Below are 15429 nucleotides of genomic sequence, written 5' to 3' on the forward strand. Positions count from 1 at the left end.
TGACTCTAGCAATTACCTTACCTGGCGCAGAGAGAAGGGTTATCTCCCTGTAATTGCTGCAATCTAAGCAATCACCCTTCCATTTCCAGAGAGAAAAGACAAATCCGATTTTCCAGTCAGTTGGGATGATGCCAGTCTTATCACCAGCCCAGAAAAGTTAAGCCTGGATACCACAGATCCCCGAAGCCTTCCCTACTCTCAGCTGGTTCACCCCCTGTGCAATCTCAGCGAGTTTGAGTGGTTTACAGCTAATATTTGAGGATAAGAGGTATGGATTTTTTTTTTTTTAAATCACCATAATTCTAAGACCACTAAAGACACAGCTACTGTTGAATTGAATGATTGTGACAAACTGGACATTGTCACAAGTGCTTTGCGTTCAACACTGAACACCAAAACTTTTCAATATTGACTTAACTTATAATGAAACCCCTTACACCTACAGTGGAGCTCGACTAGAATGAAGAAATAGTACCTGCAAGTATCTTCTGGATTTCTTTGTATTGTTTAGAATTCTTTTTACTCTTGATCCTCAACACGTCTTCCAGGGCCTGCTGGCGAGTAGCATCAGCAAAGAATGATGCTGCCATCACCAAGTTTCACATTGGGATGGTAAGTTTTTGATACTGTACAGTGCCAAACATAGGAATTCGTCTAACAGATGTAAAGTTCAGTAGTGGTTTCCTCCAACCCTAGGACCTTCTTCCTGCCCAATTCTCCCTTGTTAAGAGGTTACCAGAAGGTAATATAATCATACACATACACATACACACTCTAATAAAAGGCAAAGCCCTCACTCACTCATCACTAATTCTCCAACTTCCCGTGTAGGTAGAAGGCTGAAATTTGGCAGGCTCATTCCTTACAGCTTACTTACAAAAGTTGGGCAGGTTTCATTTCGAAATTCTACGCCTAATGGTCATAACTGGAAGGTATTTTTCTCCATTAACTGTAATGGAGTTGAGCTGGAATGACGTGGGGGGGCGGAGTTTCGTGTGACATCATCACGCCTCTCACGTAATCACGAGAACTGACTGTCAACGCAGTGCGTAGAAAACCAGGAAGACCTCCAAAAAGCGCTTAAGAAAACATGCATTATATAATTGAGAAGGCAGCGAAACAATAAGCGAGCGAGTGACATATACAACCATATTCATGACTGATGCTACCTCGGAAAAAAAGCAAGGTGTAAACCTAAACTTTAAATTAAGTTCATAGACAGGCTACCGCTGGCGTTTCACATGCCCACAGGTAATGCGGGATACAAGTTTAATGAGAGGACGCAGGATATAAACGAGAGTTTTGATCACTTTATAACTAAGTTAAAATTGTAGGTGAAGGGGTGTGCTTATGCAAATTCCGAGAGACTGTGTTTGTGGGGGATTGACAGTTAAGGCGGGTGGGGGAGTCGCGTCATCAACTCCCCTCCCATTCATCTCATTTGGCTCTGAGCTAAGCTCCGCAGCTAACGCCGTCTTCTGAAGCAACTTCATCAGACTGCCACCAAATACTGACAGAAAAATCCACAAGTTAATACACACGCTGTCTCTATAGAGTTTCTCCACACTGAATCCTCCAGGCACTACTTACAAAAGGTTACATTGACAATCGTGTTACGTTATTTTTAAAATCTTTCCTTTTCTTAGCGCAAGCACAGCTGAGAAGCTTCGATGCATGTGCTCCATAACGCATTAAAAATGCATTTAATCACACTTTGCATTACAAGCAAAGGGGAGCTTTTGTCAATGCATGATTTCCTGGTACACCGATTACTTTGATCAGCGCATCCCGATTCATTTTACCCTCGCACCACCTTAGTTTGAGAAGAAGTATGAAAAAATATGAGGTTAACACAGAAAAACAGATCACCAATTCAAGCTTTATGAATAATCGATTCGCCATCAATAATTGTTTTGGTAAAGCCATCCTCCTTCCATTTTATAATTTTTCCGCCACTAGCCATGATAAAATGAACGGTAAAAAAGTAAGAGCGAAGCGAGGGTGACTTATTTAGGCAGGCATATATATGACAGCAACACTCATGACAATGTCAATCATGTTACGTTATTATTAAAATGTTTCCTTTTCTTTTTCATTACTTCTTTAACACACTACTTCTCCGCTGAGGGGCGGGTATTTTGAGAGATCTATATATATATATATCTATATATATATCTATATCTATCATATAATATATGAATGACCTCCAAAGAGCGCTGAGACTTTTGATATCATGAACGTGTCTGCAAAACTGTGGTCTCCTGCCCTGCAAAGTCGAGCAGCCAGCGTGCATAGCTGTGCCGGCCTTTGAGACGCTGACTGCGCTTCTGCCTTAAGTCAAAGTGAGCACTTTTAATTTTTTTCATCCTCCCCCTGCGCTATAGCCCAGACAAGTGCAAACACGGGACCCCTTTTCTACACCACGGAAAAATAATATTAAGGCGATTCATCTCTCTATACTATATAAAAGAAAAAGGCAACTTTCCTTTCTTTACACCTTTTATCCCAAACCAAAGCCTTTCTCTCTCAACAGTGCAGAGGACACAAAACTAATTTTCTTTAAATGCCGGTAAGGCACATTACCAGAGGCACAAATTTGAACGTTCACATAGAAAATGTAATTTCTATACCACAGCCGTCGTGTAGCGCCTTTCAAAAGGGATCTACTACAGAGAGATGATCCATATATATTTTAGCTGCTGTTAGTTACTTACCTGTTGTGTTACACAGTCTTTAAAATGTAGTTGACCCGCAACCACTCCAGTAGTGCTCAATGTACCTGTACTTCTTAAATCGTTAATGTTTTACTGTTTAATAACTTAGACTATATTTTATTATTTTTCCCTTGCACTTAGTGACCAAAGCTATACACACAAGTATATATTCTCTCTCTCTCTCTCTCTGCGCAGCAATCCAAGCTGTGAGAAAACAGTAAAAAGGAGGTGTGTCAAACGTCGTGGTACATTTTCTGATGATCCGACACGAAAAAACATTTGTGACGCTGCCACCAAATACACAACACAATTACTTTGACAATCATGTTACATTATTTTTAAAATGTTTCCTTTTCTTTTTCATAACTTCTTTAACTCATGACATCACTGCGAATCACAGGTGTTTTGCTATATATCTATCTATCTATCTATCTCACAGTGACACTCATATCAATGACAAAACAATTACATTAACAAATATGTTACATTATTTTTAAAATGTTTCCTTTTCTTTTTCATAACTTCAACACACTACTTCTCCGCTGCGAAGCGCGGGTATTTTGCTAGTATACTAATAAAAGGCAAAGCCCTCACTCACTCACTCATCACTAATTCTCCAACTTCCCGTGTGGGTGGAAGGCTGAAATTTGGCAGGTTCATTCCTTACAGCTTCCTTACAAAAGTTGGGCAGGTTTTATATCGAAATTCTACGCGTAATGGTCATAACTGGAAGCAGTTTTTCTCCATTTACTGTAATGGAGATGAGCTTCAACGCCGTGGGGCGTTTTCGTGTGACATCATCACACCTCCCATGTAATCACGCAGTACATAGAAAACCAGGAAGACCTCAAAAAAGCGCTGAAGAAAACATGCATTATATAATTGAGATGGCAGCGAAACAAAAAGAAGCGAGCGAGTGACATATACAACCATATTCATGAGTTCTGCTACTTCGGAAACAAAGCACGATGTAAACCTACACTTTAAGTTCATAGACAGGCTGCCGCTGGCGTTTGTAATTTAGTGCCTGCCCATATAAGGCCGTCCGTCAGCGGCAATACAATAGCAAACTCTCACTAAATATTCACGGGTGAAGGACTGTGCTTATGCAGAGGAAGATGAGATGGTCAGGGTGGTGTTTGGCACAAACTCAGAGAAACTGCGAGAGAAAGTTTTAAGTGCCAGGACTTCGGTAACATTAAATACAGCCATGGACATAGCACGAGATGGCACCAGCACAGCTGGGAACCTTCGATGCATGTACACCGAGCGGCTCACGTGAACTAACGCAGTGCACAGACAAAAAGCAACAGTTCCAAACAGCGCTGAACAAAAACCGAATTATACAATTGAAAAGGCAGCAAAAAATATGAAGCGTCTGATACAAGCATATTCATAAATCCAGCTACTGCGGAAACAAAGCACACGGTGGAAAAAGTTAATGTCCCGCTAAAGGAAGACAATGTAAAAAAAAACCCGTGCATGCAGTGTGTCAGGTCTCAGATAAAAAAAGAAGACGAGCTGTTTATTGATGCAGTAGGAAACGAATCAATGAATGAAACCTGTCATCTTTACAACGATTGACAAACACGGAATGTAACTTGAACACAACACATCCTACAAATACGAACCTGATTGAAAGAAATAATGATAATCAAATCCTTGATAATAGCAACACTCAGTAACACTCACAAAACAAATACTGTATATTGACAGTCATGTTACGTTATTTTTAAAATGTTCCCTTTTTTTTTTCATAGCTTTTTGCTATAGAATTATATTATAAACTAATAATGGATACTTTATTCGCCATCAATGATTGTTTTGGTAAAGCCATACTCGGTGTATTCATTAGATGAACGGTAAAAAAGTAAGAGCGAGGGGAGGATGACTTATTGAGGCATGCAGGCTGTAGTGCTCGTCAACTCTATCTGAATTGCGCGATCACATTTGAAAAAATATATCTTTTTCAAGTTCTATTTAGTCCATATGTGTCAAACTCAAGGGCCGCGGGCCACATCCGGCCCGGCATGTAATTATATCCAGCCCGCGAGATCATTTTATATACTGTATTATTGTTATTAATGGCCCGGGTATATGAAGCGCTGGTAACACAATAAACTACAGATCCCATAATGCAGCTCTTCAGCTGCCTTGCCGAACACTTACCGCGTAATCAAGTCTAGCTTATGATGTTGCAAGTTATTGTGAAGCTAGTTCACACGATGCTGAAGAGAAAAGTTGATTCTGAACACAGAGCTTTTAAAAACCGATGGGAGGCTGAGTATATGTTTACTGAACCCGTGTGTCTCATTTGTGGAGCTAATGTGGCTGTAATTACAGAATTTAATCTAAGACGGCACTATCAGACAAAAAACATCAGGGTAACCTGAAAAACCTGAATGCAATGCAGAAGATACAGAAAGCAGAAGAATTAAATAAGAATCTGACACTTCAGCGGACGTTTTTACCCGTGCACAATCACAAATTGTAAACAGTTAAAATTACAAAGAAGTTAATTAGCAGCAAAAAAAAAATTCTAATTAAGAATTAAAATGAAAACCTGCAGCCACTGTGGCCTTCCAGGCCTGTAGTTTGAGATCCCTGCATTAGCTTGTAATTCCTTCAGAGTTATCATAGGCCTCTTAGTGGTCTCCCTCACTAGTCTTCAAACACATTGTTTTTGTGGACGACCTGGCTCTGGAGTCGATTTACTGCTGTGCCAGTCTCCATTTCTTAATTAATTTAAATGGACTCCACAGATTATATAATTATATAACAAATTACTGCACCCTTCCTCTGACTTGTGGTTTTCAATAACCTCCTGTTATTGAAATAACACCTGTAATTCAATGTTGTATAATAAAATGTAAAAACTTCCAAGGAGGTAAATAATCTATAGGCACTGTATAATACAATTTGATAGAGCACCATTAGTCACAGAGCCTTTAAACATCATGGCAAACCTTAAATTAATCTGGGTGGGAAAAAGAAAACATGGCAGTAGATCGCTTCCCAGTATTTTTATTTTGTTTCAACTTGCTCAAAGAGAAACATTACTTTCTCTAAGCATTTTTGTTAACATTCACTCACCTTGCACACCAAGGTTAAATAAAGTCTAACCTTTGTCTATTTTCTATATTTTACTATTCACTTTGAAGCTTAAAACTTCCATTATGCTCGATCCACAAATGTATCCAACATCCTTTAACATATTGCAAATCATTGGCAAGTCAGCCAGTCTAATGTTGCATGACTCAAAGCTGATGGCTGTTGCATTCATAGCTTACTAATGGCCCTACACACATTTAAAGCATTGGTAAGAGGACATCCAAGTCAATATACAGATATATGCAAATTTTAAAAAGTAGCAGAGATCCTATTAAAACTACTTTCCACCCCAAGGCAAATTCATCTATACATTAGCCAATGTCGGAGAAAACTAGATTTAGAGTGATAAGATGCAACACCACCACTCCAAATCGAACTATTATGGTATTAAAATATTCTTAAGTAATCTTATTCTTGTTCTGCTAATATTTACTTGCTCTTATGGGCTTTGTAGAAACTAATTATATTTTATTGTTCTTAGGGTGCAGTTGTTATAAAAATATAAAATCTCACCAAAACGATGACATTTTTCCCCCCACGCTGATAGACTGTTTAGTCAAAGAATATTGGTTGGTTGTTCATTAGTTGGTTAACAAAGGTGGGGGTCGGGGCTTAGTTCCCAAAAGGATCTGGCTGCAGACCGTGAACTCTCAGCCACTGACGTCAGATGCACGCTCAGCCTCAATAGTAAGTGCTACCGGGGAGTTGTTTCCCCGATTGCTAAGTTGGTACTTTGCTAGTTATAGTCTTACCATTTATGAACAATATGGAATATTCTTAATATACAGGCTGGCCTGTGTTGGTTTATTAACAGGTTTACCATTTTAACAGATCAAGTTAGCCAAGGTAAATGCTTGCCTTACTAGCATCATGACCGTGGTAGCGTAGCGAGAGCGCTGATGTTTACAGCGTGCTAGTTTAGTGTTCCCACTGTTATCCCAAGGACAACAACAATTATGCAACCATCATAACTTGCTAACATTTAAATTTAATGTATACAGTATTTACGTGTGAATAAAGAGTAAAATGAAAATAAAACAAATGGAACAATTGTGTCGTTTATCTTATATACAGTATTAGAACTGTAATACATACTATATTTTACTGTGAGGATGCGTCAATACCGCCAGAAGTACTACATTTTTTTTTATCAGTTTTTTATATATCAATAACTGCATAAAACACATTTACATAAATACACCAAATTTTTATTCCTGTCTAAGGTATCTGTCCTTGCACACGCAAAAACAGCCAGTCAGTGTTGCAGTGACAGCCAACACCAATTCATTGGTCTGGTCCAGTTGCCCCAGATACTGACTATGAAAGAGGAAGATGCTGGGAAGGCTCTGCAGGAGTACGAAGCAATGAATGCAGAGGAAGATTACTAGTTAGAGTTGGGGGGTATTTTCCGTACGTCGCTAGACTTCGCCTAGTTTGACTTCGAATAGAAGGTACTAATAAATCTTTGAGTTACAATATCCCCCCCCTTCTAAAGCGGTATCTGTATCTTTCGAAAAGAATTTCCTCCAGGAGCGATAAAGGATCTTGCCGATTGCACAAAACCCTCTCTATATGAAATTCTCTTATAATTTTGCACACACATATCCATTAGTAGCTCATTCATGAACGGCAAAGCCAGGACTGAATTAATTCCATGCATAGAAACTGATGAAGTGTGTGAGCTAATCCTTATATACAGTACATAAATGGATTTGGATCTGCTGCTATGACAACACATCCAGCAAGAGTTTCGAAAAACCGACAGATCCAGGATCAGGCCAAATAGTCAACAATTATACCCGGTTTAAACGAGTAATCCACGTACGAAAAATACCCCCATGATGTTCTGGCTCCATTTTGTTTTGGGTTTAGCCATGTGCAAGACATGCACAGATTTTTAGAAGAAATGGTGGATTGCAGGAAGTTAACCATGTACTGCTGCCTCCTTAACTAAATGAATGTTTATTGGTATGTGTTGGTTTTTTTTTTCTTATGTTATATTATATATATATATATATATATATATATATATATATATATATAAACATTACTGATGCGTCCAATGTCCTTTTCCCTCTACTATTTATTAATCACAGTTTGGTACCTCATGACATGTAAAGTATAGTACATATTACAGTTCCGATATAAGATTAACGACACAGAATTGTTCTGTTTTATTTTCATTTTACTCTTTATTCACACGTAAGTACTGTATACATTAAATTTAAATAATGTTAGCAAATGATGGTTGCATAATTTTTTTCCTTGGGATAACAGCAGGAACACTAAACTAGCACGCTCTAAACATCAGCGCTCTCGCTACGCTACCACGGCCATGATGCTAGTAATTACAATAACAGGCAAGCATTTACCTTGGCTAATTTGATCTGTTAAAATGGTAAACCTGTTAATAAACCAACACAGGCCAGCCTGTACATTAACATTCCATATTGTTCATAAACGGTAAGACTATAACTAGCACACGTACCAACTTAGCAATCTGGAAACATCTACCTTGTTGCACTTCCTGTTGTGGAAGAGCATGCATCTGACGTCAGTGGCTGAGCGTGCACGGTCTGCAGCCAGACCCTTCTCTTAGTTCCTAGCATTACAATGTTGAGACTAGATCTATTAATAAGGCATGTTGCTAAATTTAAAACTACCAGAGATCAGTTTTGGTTTAAGAGAGACTGGATTGGCCAAGTATTATATTCCACAAATAGGGCACAGGAGGTGTGGGATTTATTATCTGTAGGCCAATCCCTTTTAAAGTACAGAGACAATAGTGGATCATCAAAGACACTATCATAATGGTGGAGAAATTAGAATGGAGAAGTCAACATATGCCTAGAACTGGCAAAAACTCCTAAACACACATTAACATTTCATGGAATTATGAAAGCTAATTAGGAATTGCTGCAAGAACTTTAAACCATTTTATATCAGTGAACGACATTCGCTGCATTGTCCAAAATTACTGTAAATAACCTTGCGTCATGAAGAATCATAACCTGCAGTACCAATGAAAAAGAACTTAATTACATGTTTCTAAACAGACTATAAAAGTAAAATGTCTGGGTTATGGTTTTTCTAGATAAATCTTGCACAACTGCTTGTACTGTACTGCTTGTACATGAACTGGACAAACCACCAAGGCTTGATATTCAGGATAGTACAAATTTATTGCAAACAGGAAATGCTGAAGGTTCAGATTATCATACATTAGAATTTTACATAAGGATGTCTGGCAAACTAGCAGATTCAAACATGACATTAATGGTGCTAAAGAGGACCTCATAAGCCATAATTTACACCAGGTATAGATTTGTTTGGAAGGACACTAAACACCCTGTGCAGTCATACAGACCAACTTCACTAACTGAATTAAGTCAAGGTTTTGGCCAAAGTACTAACAAAGAATTAAAGCGCTCCCTATAAGAATATCAGAAGACCAATCTAGATTTGCTGAAGACAGCCAGTTAAACACTTTACTGTTAGATCTATGATACAACCACACTAATCAAGCTTCTAACGGTTGTCTTTATTAGATGTTAGATTATAGAGTTTTATATCAATGTGTAAATGTAGGTTTGGTGCAAATACTGCCACCCAGCTCAAGCTACTTTAATTATGCCCAGAAGCCTACGTGCAGACAAATAAACAGATTTATTAGAATATAGAATTCAACAAGAGCCGATAATGTATCCAAGGACTGAAACCCGAAAGTTACAGAAAAAAGCACTCTAAAATTGCATAGATTTTGAATTTCACTTACAAAAAAAAAAAAAAACCAACACAGTAAAAGCAGGATTAATAGTACAAGCATTTCATACGAGATCAGGGGACTCGTTGACATTTCCTCCAGTGAAACCTGAACAAGGATGGATTAGCAATTACCTTCCAGGAAATTTGGGGAAAGAAAAGCCTACTCTGTATGGTTACCTGGTAACAGACTGGAAAGTTTCCATGTTAGGGTTTGCTTATTAGGCAACACTGAGAGAATGAATTTAGCACCTCCGTGGTAGATGGACATTCTGAAGAATGAAAAAGTGTTGAAAAATCTAGCTAATGTTACTTTCTCAATTTATGATACTTGAAAGCAACAGCTTTAGTTAAAAATAGCAATACAGATGTATTAAAAAGAAAGGAACAGAGCACATTTGTAGTTAAAATGCATTTATTAGAATTATATACACTTTGAGGGCAATCAGTTTGGACATTAGATCAAGAAATATGATGGGTGCTTGAAGGTGGCAAAAAGCCTTACAGAACAGACCACACATTACTGATTACTGCTGCACATAGTCAGCTACTTTATTATTTTCTTCTCAGTCAGTATGGGTTCCATCTGAACAAAATTTTCAGAAAATCTAAATAATGGAAGAAATTGAACATGTACAATGTGTTATACACTTGTAACTATTGTACAGTTTACATATGACCAACACTGCAACATAAATACTGAAATTTGAAACTTGCCTCTAGAATGAGTGGGAAAAAAAAAAAAAAAAATCCCTCAAGAGCAAAATTTCATTAGGACCACAAAGAGTAGACAAGATTGTCCAGTTGTATCTAGGCATGCACTCTGTGATACTGGGGGTAAAGCAGTAATACAATAACAGGAAGATACAAAATAGTAAAAATTAAATGGGAAATATGTATACCTCTTACACGGTAGATTCTTTAGTGGATAGACTTGACACCAAGTGTATTTAATATTTGATGAAATTATTCACAAAAACAGCCATCATCAAAAGAACTACTTACCAGAAATAAAATGGGTGGAACTCCCTTTCCCATCCATGCTATAAAGGAAACTTATTATAAAACTAACCAGTCTACATACAGTCCAGCTAGGTGGAAGTTCATTGATGAATTAAGTGTAAAACCCTGCTTTCACATTTAATGTCAGTGTACATTAATGCAACTAATCTTAATCTACTGAAGCCACTTTAAGTCTGAACCACTGCTAGTACAAAGGAAAAACAGTGTACAGTAAAAAAAAATAGTTTAAAGGCATTTTAGAATCCCTTAAATATTTTTGCATAGATAGATCAGTAAAATTTAAATTACACAGTAGACTGTTTGAAATAAAATAAATTAAAGGAAAATTAACTGTATATGCACTAACAATCAGCAAAAAGGAAGTCAGAGGGAAATTCAAAATGTGCTGGTTAAAATGAAAACATTTGTTGAATGTTTCAGTCTTTTAACATATATAGTGAATACAATATTTACAGTATTAACCAGATATACTGATTAAAAACAATATTCTATAAACCTCTAACCCCCCCACCCCATAAAAAAAAAAAAATTTTGAAAGTGCTCCTTTCAGCAAAGTATCTTTTTTTTTTTTCAAGCGTGAATTGCTTAACCAATTAAAAGTTTGCTATTATATATGATCTTCCAAATGCTCCAGATGGATAGATTTTAGATGACATGCTTGCAAGATCTGCTTTACATAATCAAAAGGCACTAAATGTACAAACTAGAGCCCCACTTACTGGGCCTTTTTGGCTTACAGGTTAGCTTAGGTCTTTTTTGAAAAGACAAGTCTTGCATCTGTTAAAGACAGCAAACTGCTTTGAGTTAAGCTTTAAATGATAAAAAAAAAAACACACCACAAGAAATCACAAACAAAATGGATTTTCCCCCACAAATACCTAAGGCAGTGCACAGAATATTCTTATATACACAAACTACATTACAATGCTAATTTACATGTTCTTAAGTAAATCAAAGAACATGAGTGTTCCACACAGATGTTTAACAAACTAAAAGCTGTACCTACAATTTAAACAAATTCCATTTTAATACTTGGATGTTTGAAAAGGGACTTAGGAAAAATGAGATTAAACTATAAACTGAATTACAGATCAAGCTACAACACACACACACACTCCCCATACCACACACCTTGAAAGAGTACGTTTTAAGCATTCAAAAAGCATGCCTCAAACCTTGCTGGTGTTGAAGTGGTAAGGAAATTGTCACTAGAAATCCACACGTAGTAAAAAGACTTGGATTTCAATATTGTAACATTTTGTTCCACTACAAGTTTCTCAGTTGCTTCCACAAGTCCCGAAATGTCCATGTTCTTTCACAAATGCTTTACTTCTATTTTCACAGGTAACAATTCAGTAATGGGAAAATTATTCTTCACCACCGACCCCCCCACACCTTCATCTTACTGAACGTCTAACCAAAAAATGTCAGTTTAAATACAAATCATAGGAATGCAGCATGAACGAACATGTGCAGCCCAAAATGATCAAAAACTGCACTTCAGAGGCTTGATGTGGATTATGGAGATGAATTATCCAAACAGAAATAGTTCCACAAATTATATATTCATAAACCCAAGTTATTTCAGGGTAAATCAAACTTAAAAATGGGGAAAAAACCCACACAACCCCAATATGGTGGGGGGACTGGCTCAGAAGTAAAGAAAGAACAACTGAGGGGAGAAGAGCAAAAAGTATTAAAAAAAAAAAATAATAAATAAATAAACCCCATACAAACCCCTCATGAAGTTTTACTATTGATACATTCGGGTTTGAAAGTACAAAACACATAACAAAAGGCTAGTGTGAATGAAACATTACTTTGTATTTTAGTTTTTTGAAAATCCAAAAGTCATGGAAACCCAGGTCCTTATATGTACATAAAAAGGCACTAGTTCAAGTTGATGGGAATTTTAAACAGATGGGGGGAAAAACCTCAAAAATATATATATATATATCTGCACATGTTCAGGCCAAAAACTCCTCTTGCTTGTGTGGTTTTTGATAACCTCCATTAGAATGTTTGGGATCATCCAACGCATAACTGCCTTCATCTTTCTTCTTCATTCTGTAAACCATTAGAACAACCAGAACAACTGCAAAAAGCAAGCCAATAATTCCTCCCACAATGACACCTGTAAAAAGGCAAAAAAATGAATATGATAATAGCTCAAGGATAAAAGGTGAATATTCTACAATAGCCCAGTCAGTACTCTGATCTCAGACAATTTGAAAAACTGTACTTCACATTAAAAACTAACCTAAACAAGCAAAATTTACCTGGAGCAAATGAACAAAACCGCCACAGCGAACAAGGCAAAACTGCATGCAAAGCTAGTACACACTCACTCCAAATGATTGAAGCAGTTATTGATGCAAAAGCTGGCATGACAAATTAAAGATGGAACTGAATACCCCCATCCCAGTAATCAAATATCCCTCTCATTATTAGAAACTAAGGAGTCTACAATCAGTCTTTTTTTAGGGGGGGGTAGGGGGAGTGGGCTGATCCAGTAACAATCAGCGATCTGCATCAGCCGTCCAATAGAAATTGTTTTTTTTTTTTTGGCATTTCTTTAAAAACCTCACAAGCAGCTCCTGAAAACAAATTATATATAAAAAAGGCTTTCGCCATTAGTCTATTAAAAATATATTCTCAGACACCGATTCAAAAATATTGGAAGTTACACACTGGATTTAAAGAAAAAATATTAAATATTCAAAATAAAGTGTGAAAGTTCATTTAAAAACACCCACAACACCCCTACAGGCCATTGAACTGGGATTTACCAATTCAAGTAGGAAAGCATCCTTAGTTGGTAAAGTGGTTAACTTTCAAAGTCGGAACACAAACTTTGAAAGATCATGCTTCTGTATTTAACAAACAAAAAAAAAAACACTAACAACTATACTTGTATTAAAAGTAGCTGACAAAATGATCAACTTTAAAATAAAGCCATTTACACAGACATGCTCTGGTACAACAAACTGTCATTTTAAGTTTATGCGCTGAATAGTCTTTATACATCACTTCCAGGAACACTTTCCACATGTTTTTTCTGGGGCGGATAGCTGTTCTACAGTATAAATCAAGCCAGCCAAAAGGCAGCCTTTGATTGCACTTTTTTTTTTTAGTTCAGTTCTCGTGGGGAAGCTTTTAATGGACAAACCAAGTACCACAGAATATACAAAGTTTACTTTGCTTTAGTAAAGAACATACAATCTTGCTGCTCCATACCAACTACAAATTACATGCTGATCCATGTTTGTTGCACATTTTGACACAATATCTAAAGAACATCGTTTCAAATTCAGATTTTTTTAATAAAGAATTTCCTCCACACAAAAATCAATCAATACTTATCGGTTAAATATAACCATTTTTCATGGTAAAAGTTTTTTTAAAGCTAATACAAGAAAATCACAATTTTATGAATTTCCATTACCTCCAAGAACTTCTTTCCTCTCCAGAAAACCAGGAGTATTTTCTTCAGATTTAGAAAGAGGAGGGTCAGTCTCTGTAGCGGAGGCAAAGCTACCATCTGGTAATTGTGCAACTTTCTTTAAATACAAAAAAAAAAAACAACAATATTTAAGCAATAATATGTTATGTCCCTTAAGGATACTGGCAATCATAATCATGCAGTAATAAAGCCTAGTTATCCATTTTATTAAACCATATTTAAAAAAAAAAATTGTATATTGTGGTCACCCGTCTGTGTTCGGGTTCAAGTTCACAATATAATATAATATAATATAAATACACACACATACATATATACACACATACACATTTGCTGCATAGTGGTCAACAATGTCTGATAGTTCACACTGCTGATACAGAAACTTGTGTAAAAACTTGACTGGAGGGGTTTTGGGCAGTTTGCAAGCTTGAGGAGGTGGAAAGTTTGTTTTTTTTTTGAATACCAAACAGCACTAATTCTATGGACAGTCAGCCAAGCAGTGTGAATACCACCACTTTAATAGTCCTAAAAAAATTAGTCACTATGACATCAAATATTCACAGCAGATTACTATGCATCTACAGTATGTAAATTGCCTCTGAAATCTGGCTCCCTTAATCTATATTTATTACATTTCAACAAGTCTTCAGAGAATAAAAATGTTGTGCTCAAGAATTGAAACCTATTACATGGCTTAGTAAATTTACACAACCAAGTAAAGCTTACAATAGACCTGATGCAGTTTTCCCAGCCCAGATGAATAAGATGTCTACCCACTGGACAGAATAAAATAATGGTAGGGGTAAAGCATATATAGCACAGCACAAAATTCTCAATGCTACATTTAAAAAAATGTAAAATAAAAAAAATTAAAAAAGCATTTAAGTTTTTTGATTGAATATTTATATGCAGTTATTATTTCAATTAAACAATTTATACTCTAAGAATCTGAAGGAATTTAGAACAAAACTGTTTTGTGGCTATTGCTTCTGTGATGTAGCCAAGCAGCATACAGTTTTATACAGAGTGAAAAGTCACAGAAAACAGACTGCTGAAGCAGCTGTAAGATAGATACTGTATGTACAAAACTTGACTAAGAGTGGCTGGGCATGCAAAACTCCAGAGATGCTACTGAACTAAGCTTCCATATTAAATCACCTAAGGCTCTTATTTGTAGATTAATACAGGGATCATTAAGCAACACAAAACTGGATACAGACCACACAAAAAAAAAAAACAAAACAAACATGAATGAGAGCTAATGCTGAACGGTTTATGTGAACAAAAAGTATCTAATTTTGAAATATAAAATAATGCATGTTTAAACTTCAGTGGTAATATTTTTTGTTAAATAAC

The 15429-nt window shown here is 36.5% G+C and overlaps 1 protein-coding gene across 1 annotated transcript in view; it reads right to left on the reverse strand.

Moving 5' to 3' along the window:
* Positions 1–12410: 12410 nt before the first annotated feature.
* LOC120525679 (syndecan-1-like) overlaps positions 12411–15429 on the reverse strand; it is a 31319-nt gene continuing 28300 nt past the window's right edge. The window contains exons 4-5 of the mRNA XM_039748181.1: positions 14056–14170; positions 12411–12744 (exon numbers count right to left, since the gene is read on the reverse strand). Of these exons, the coding sequence (XP_039604115.1) occupies positions 12578–12744; positions 14056–14170 (282 nt within the window). The 3' untranslated portion in view covers positions 12411–12577. The remainder of the gene's footprint in view (positions 12745–14055; positions 14171–15429) is intronic.

The sequence above is a fragment of the Polypterus senegalus genome, chromosome 3 (genome assembly GCF_016835505.1).
Source record: "Polypterus senegalus isolate Bchr_013 chromosome 3, ASM1683550v1, whole genome shotgun sequence".
Taxonomy (NCBI): domain Eukaryota; kingdom Metazoa; phylum Chordata; class Cladistia; order Polypteriformes; family Polypteridae; genus Polypterus; species Polypterus senegalus.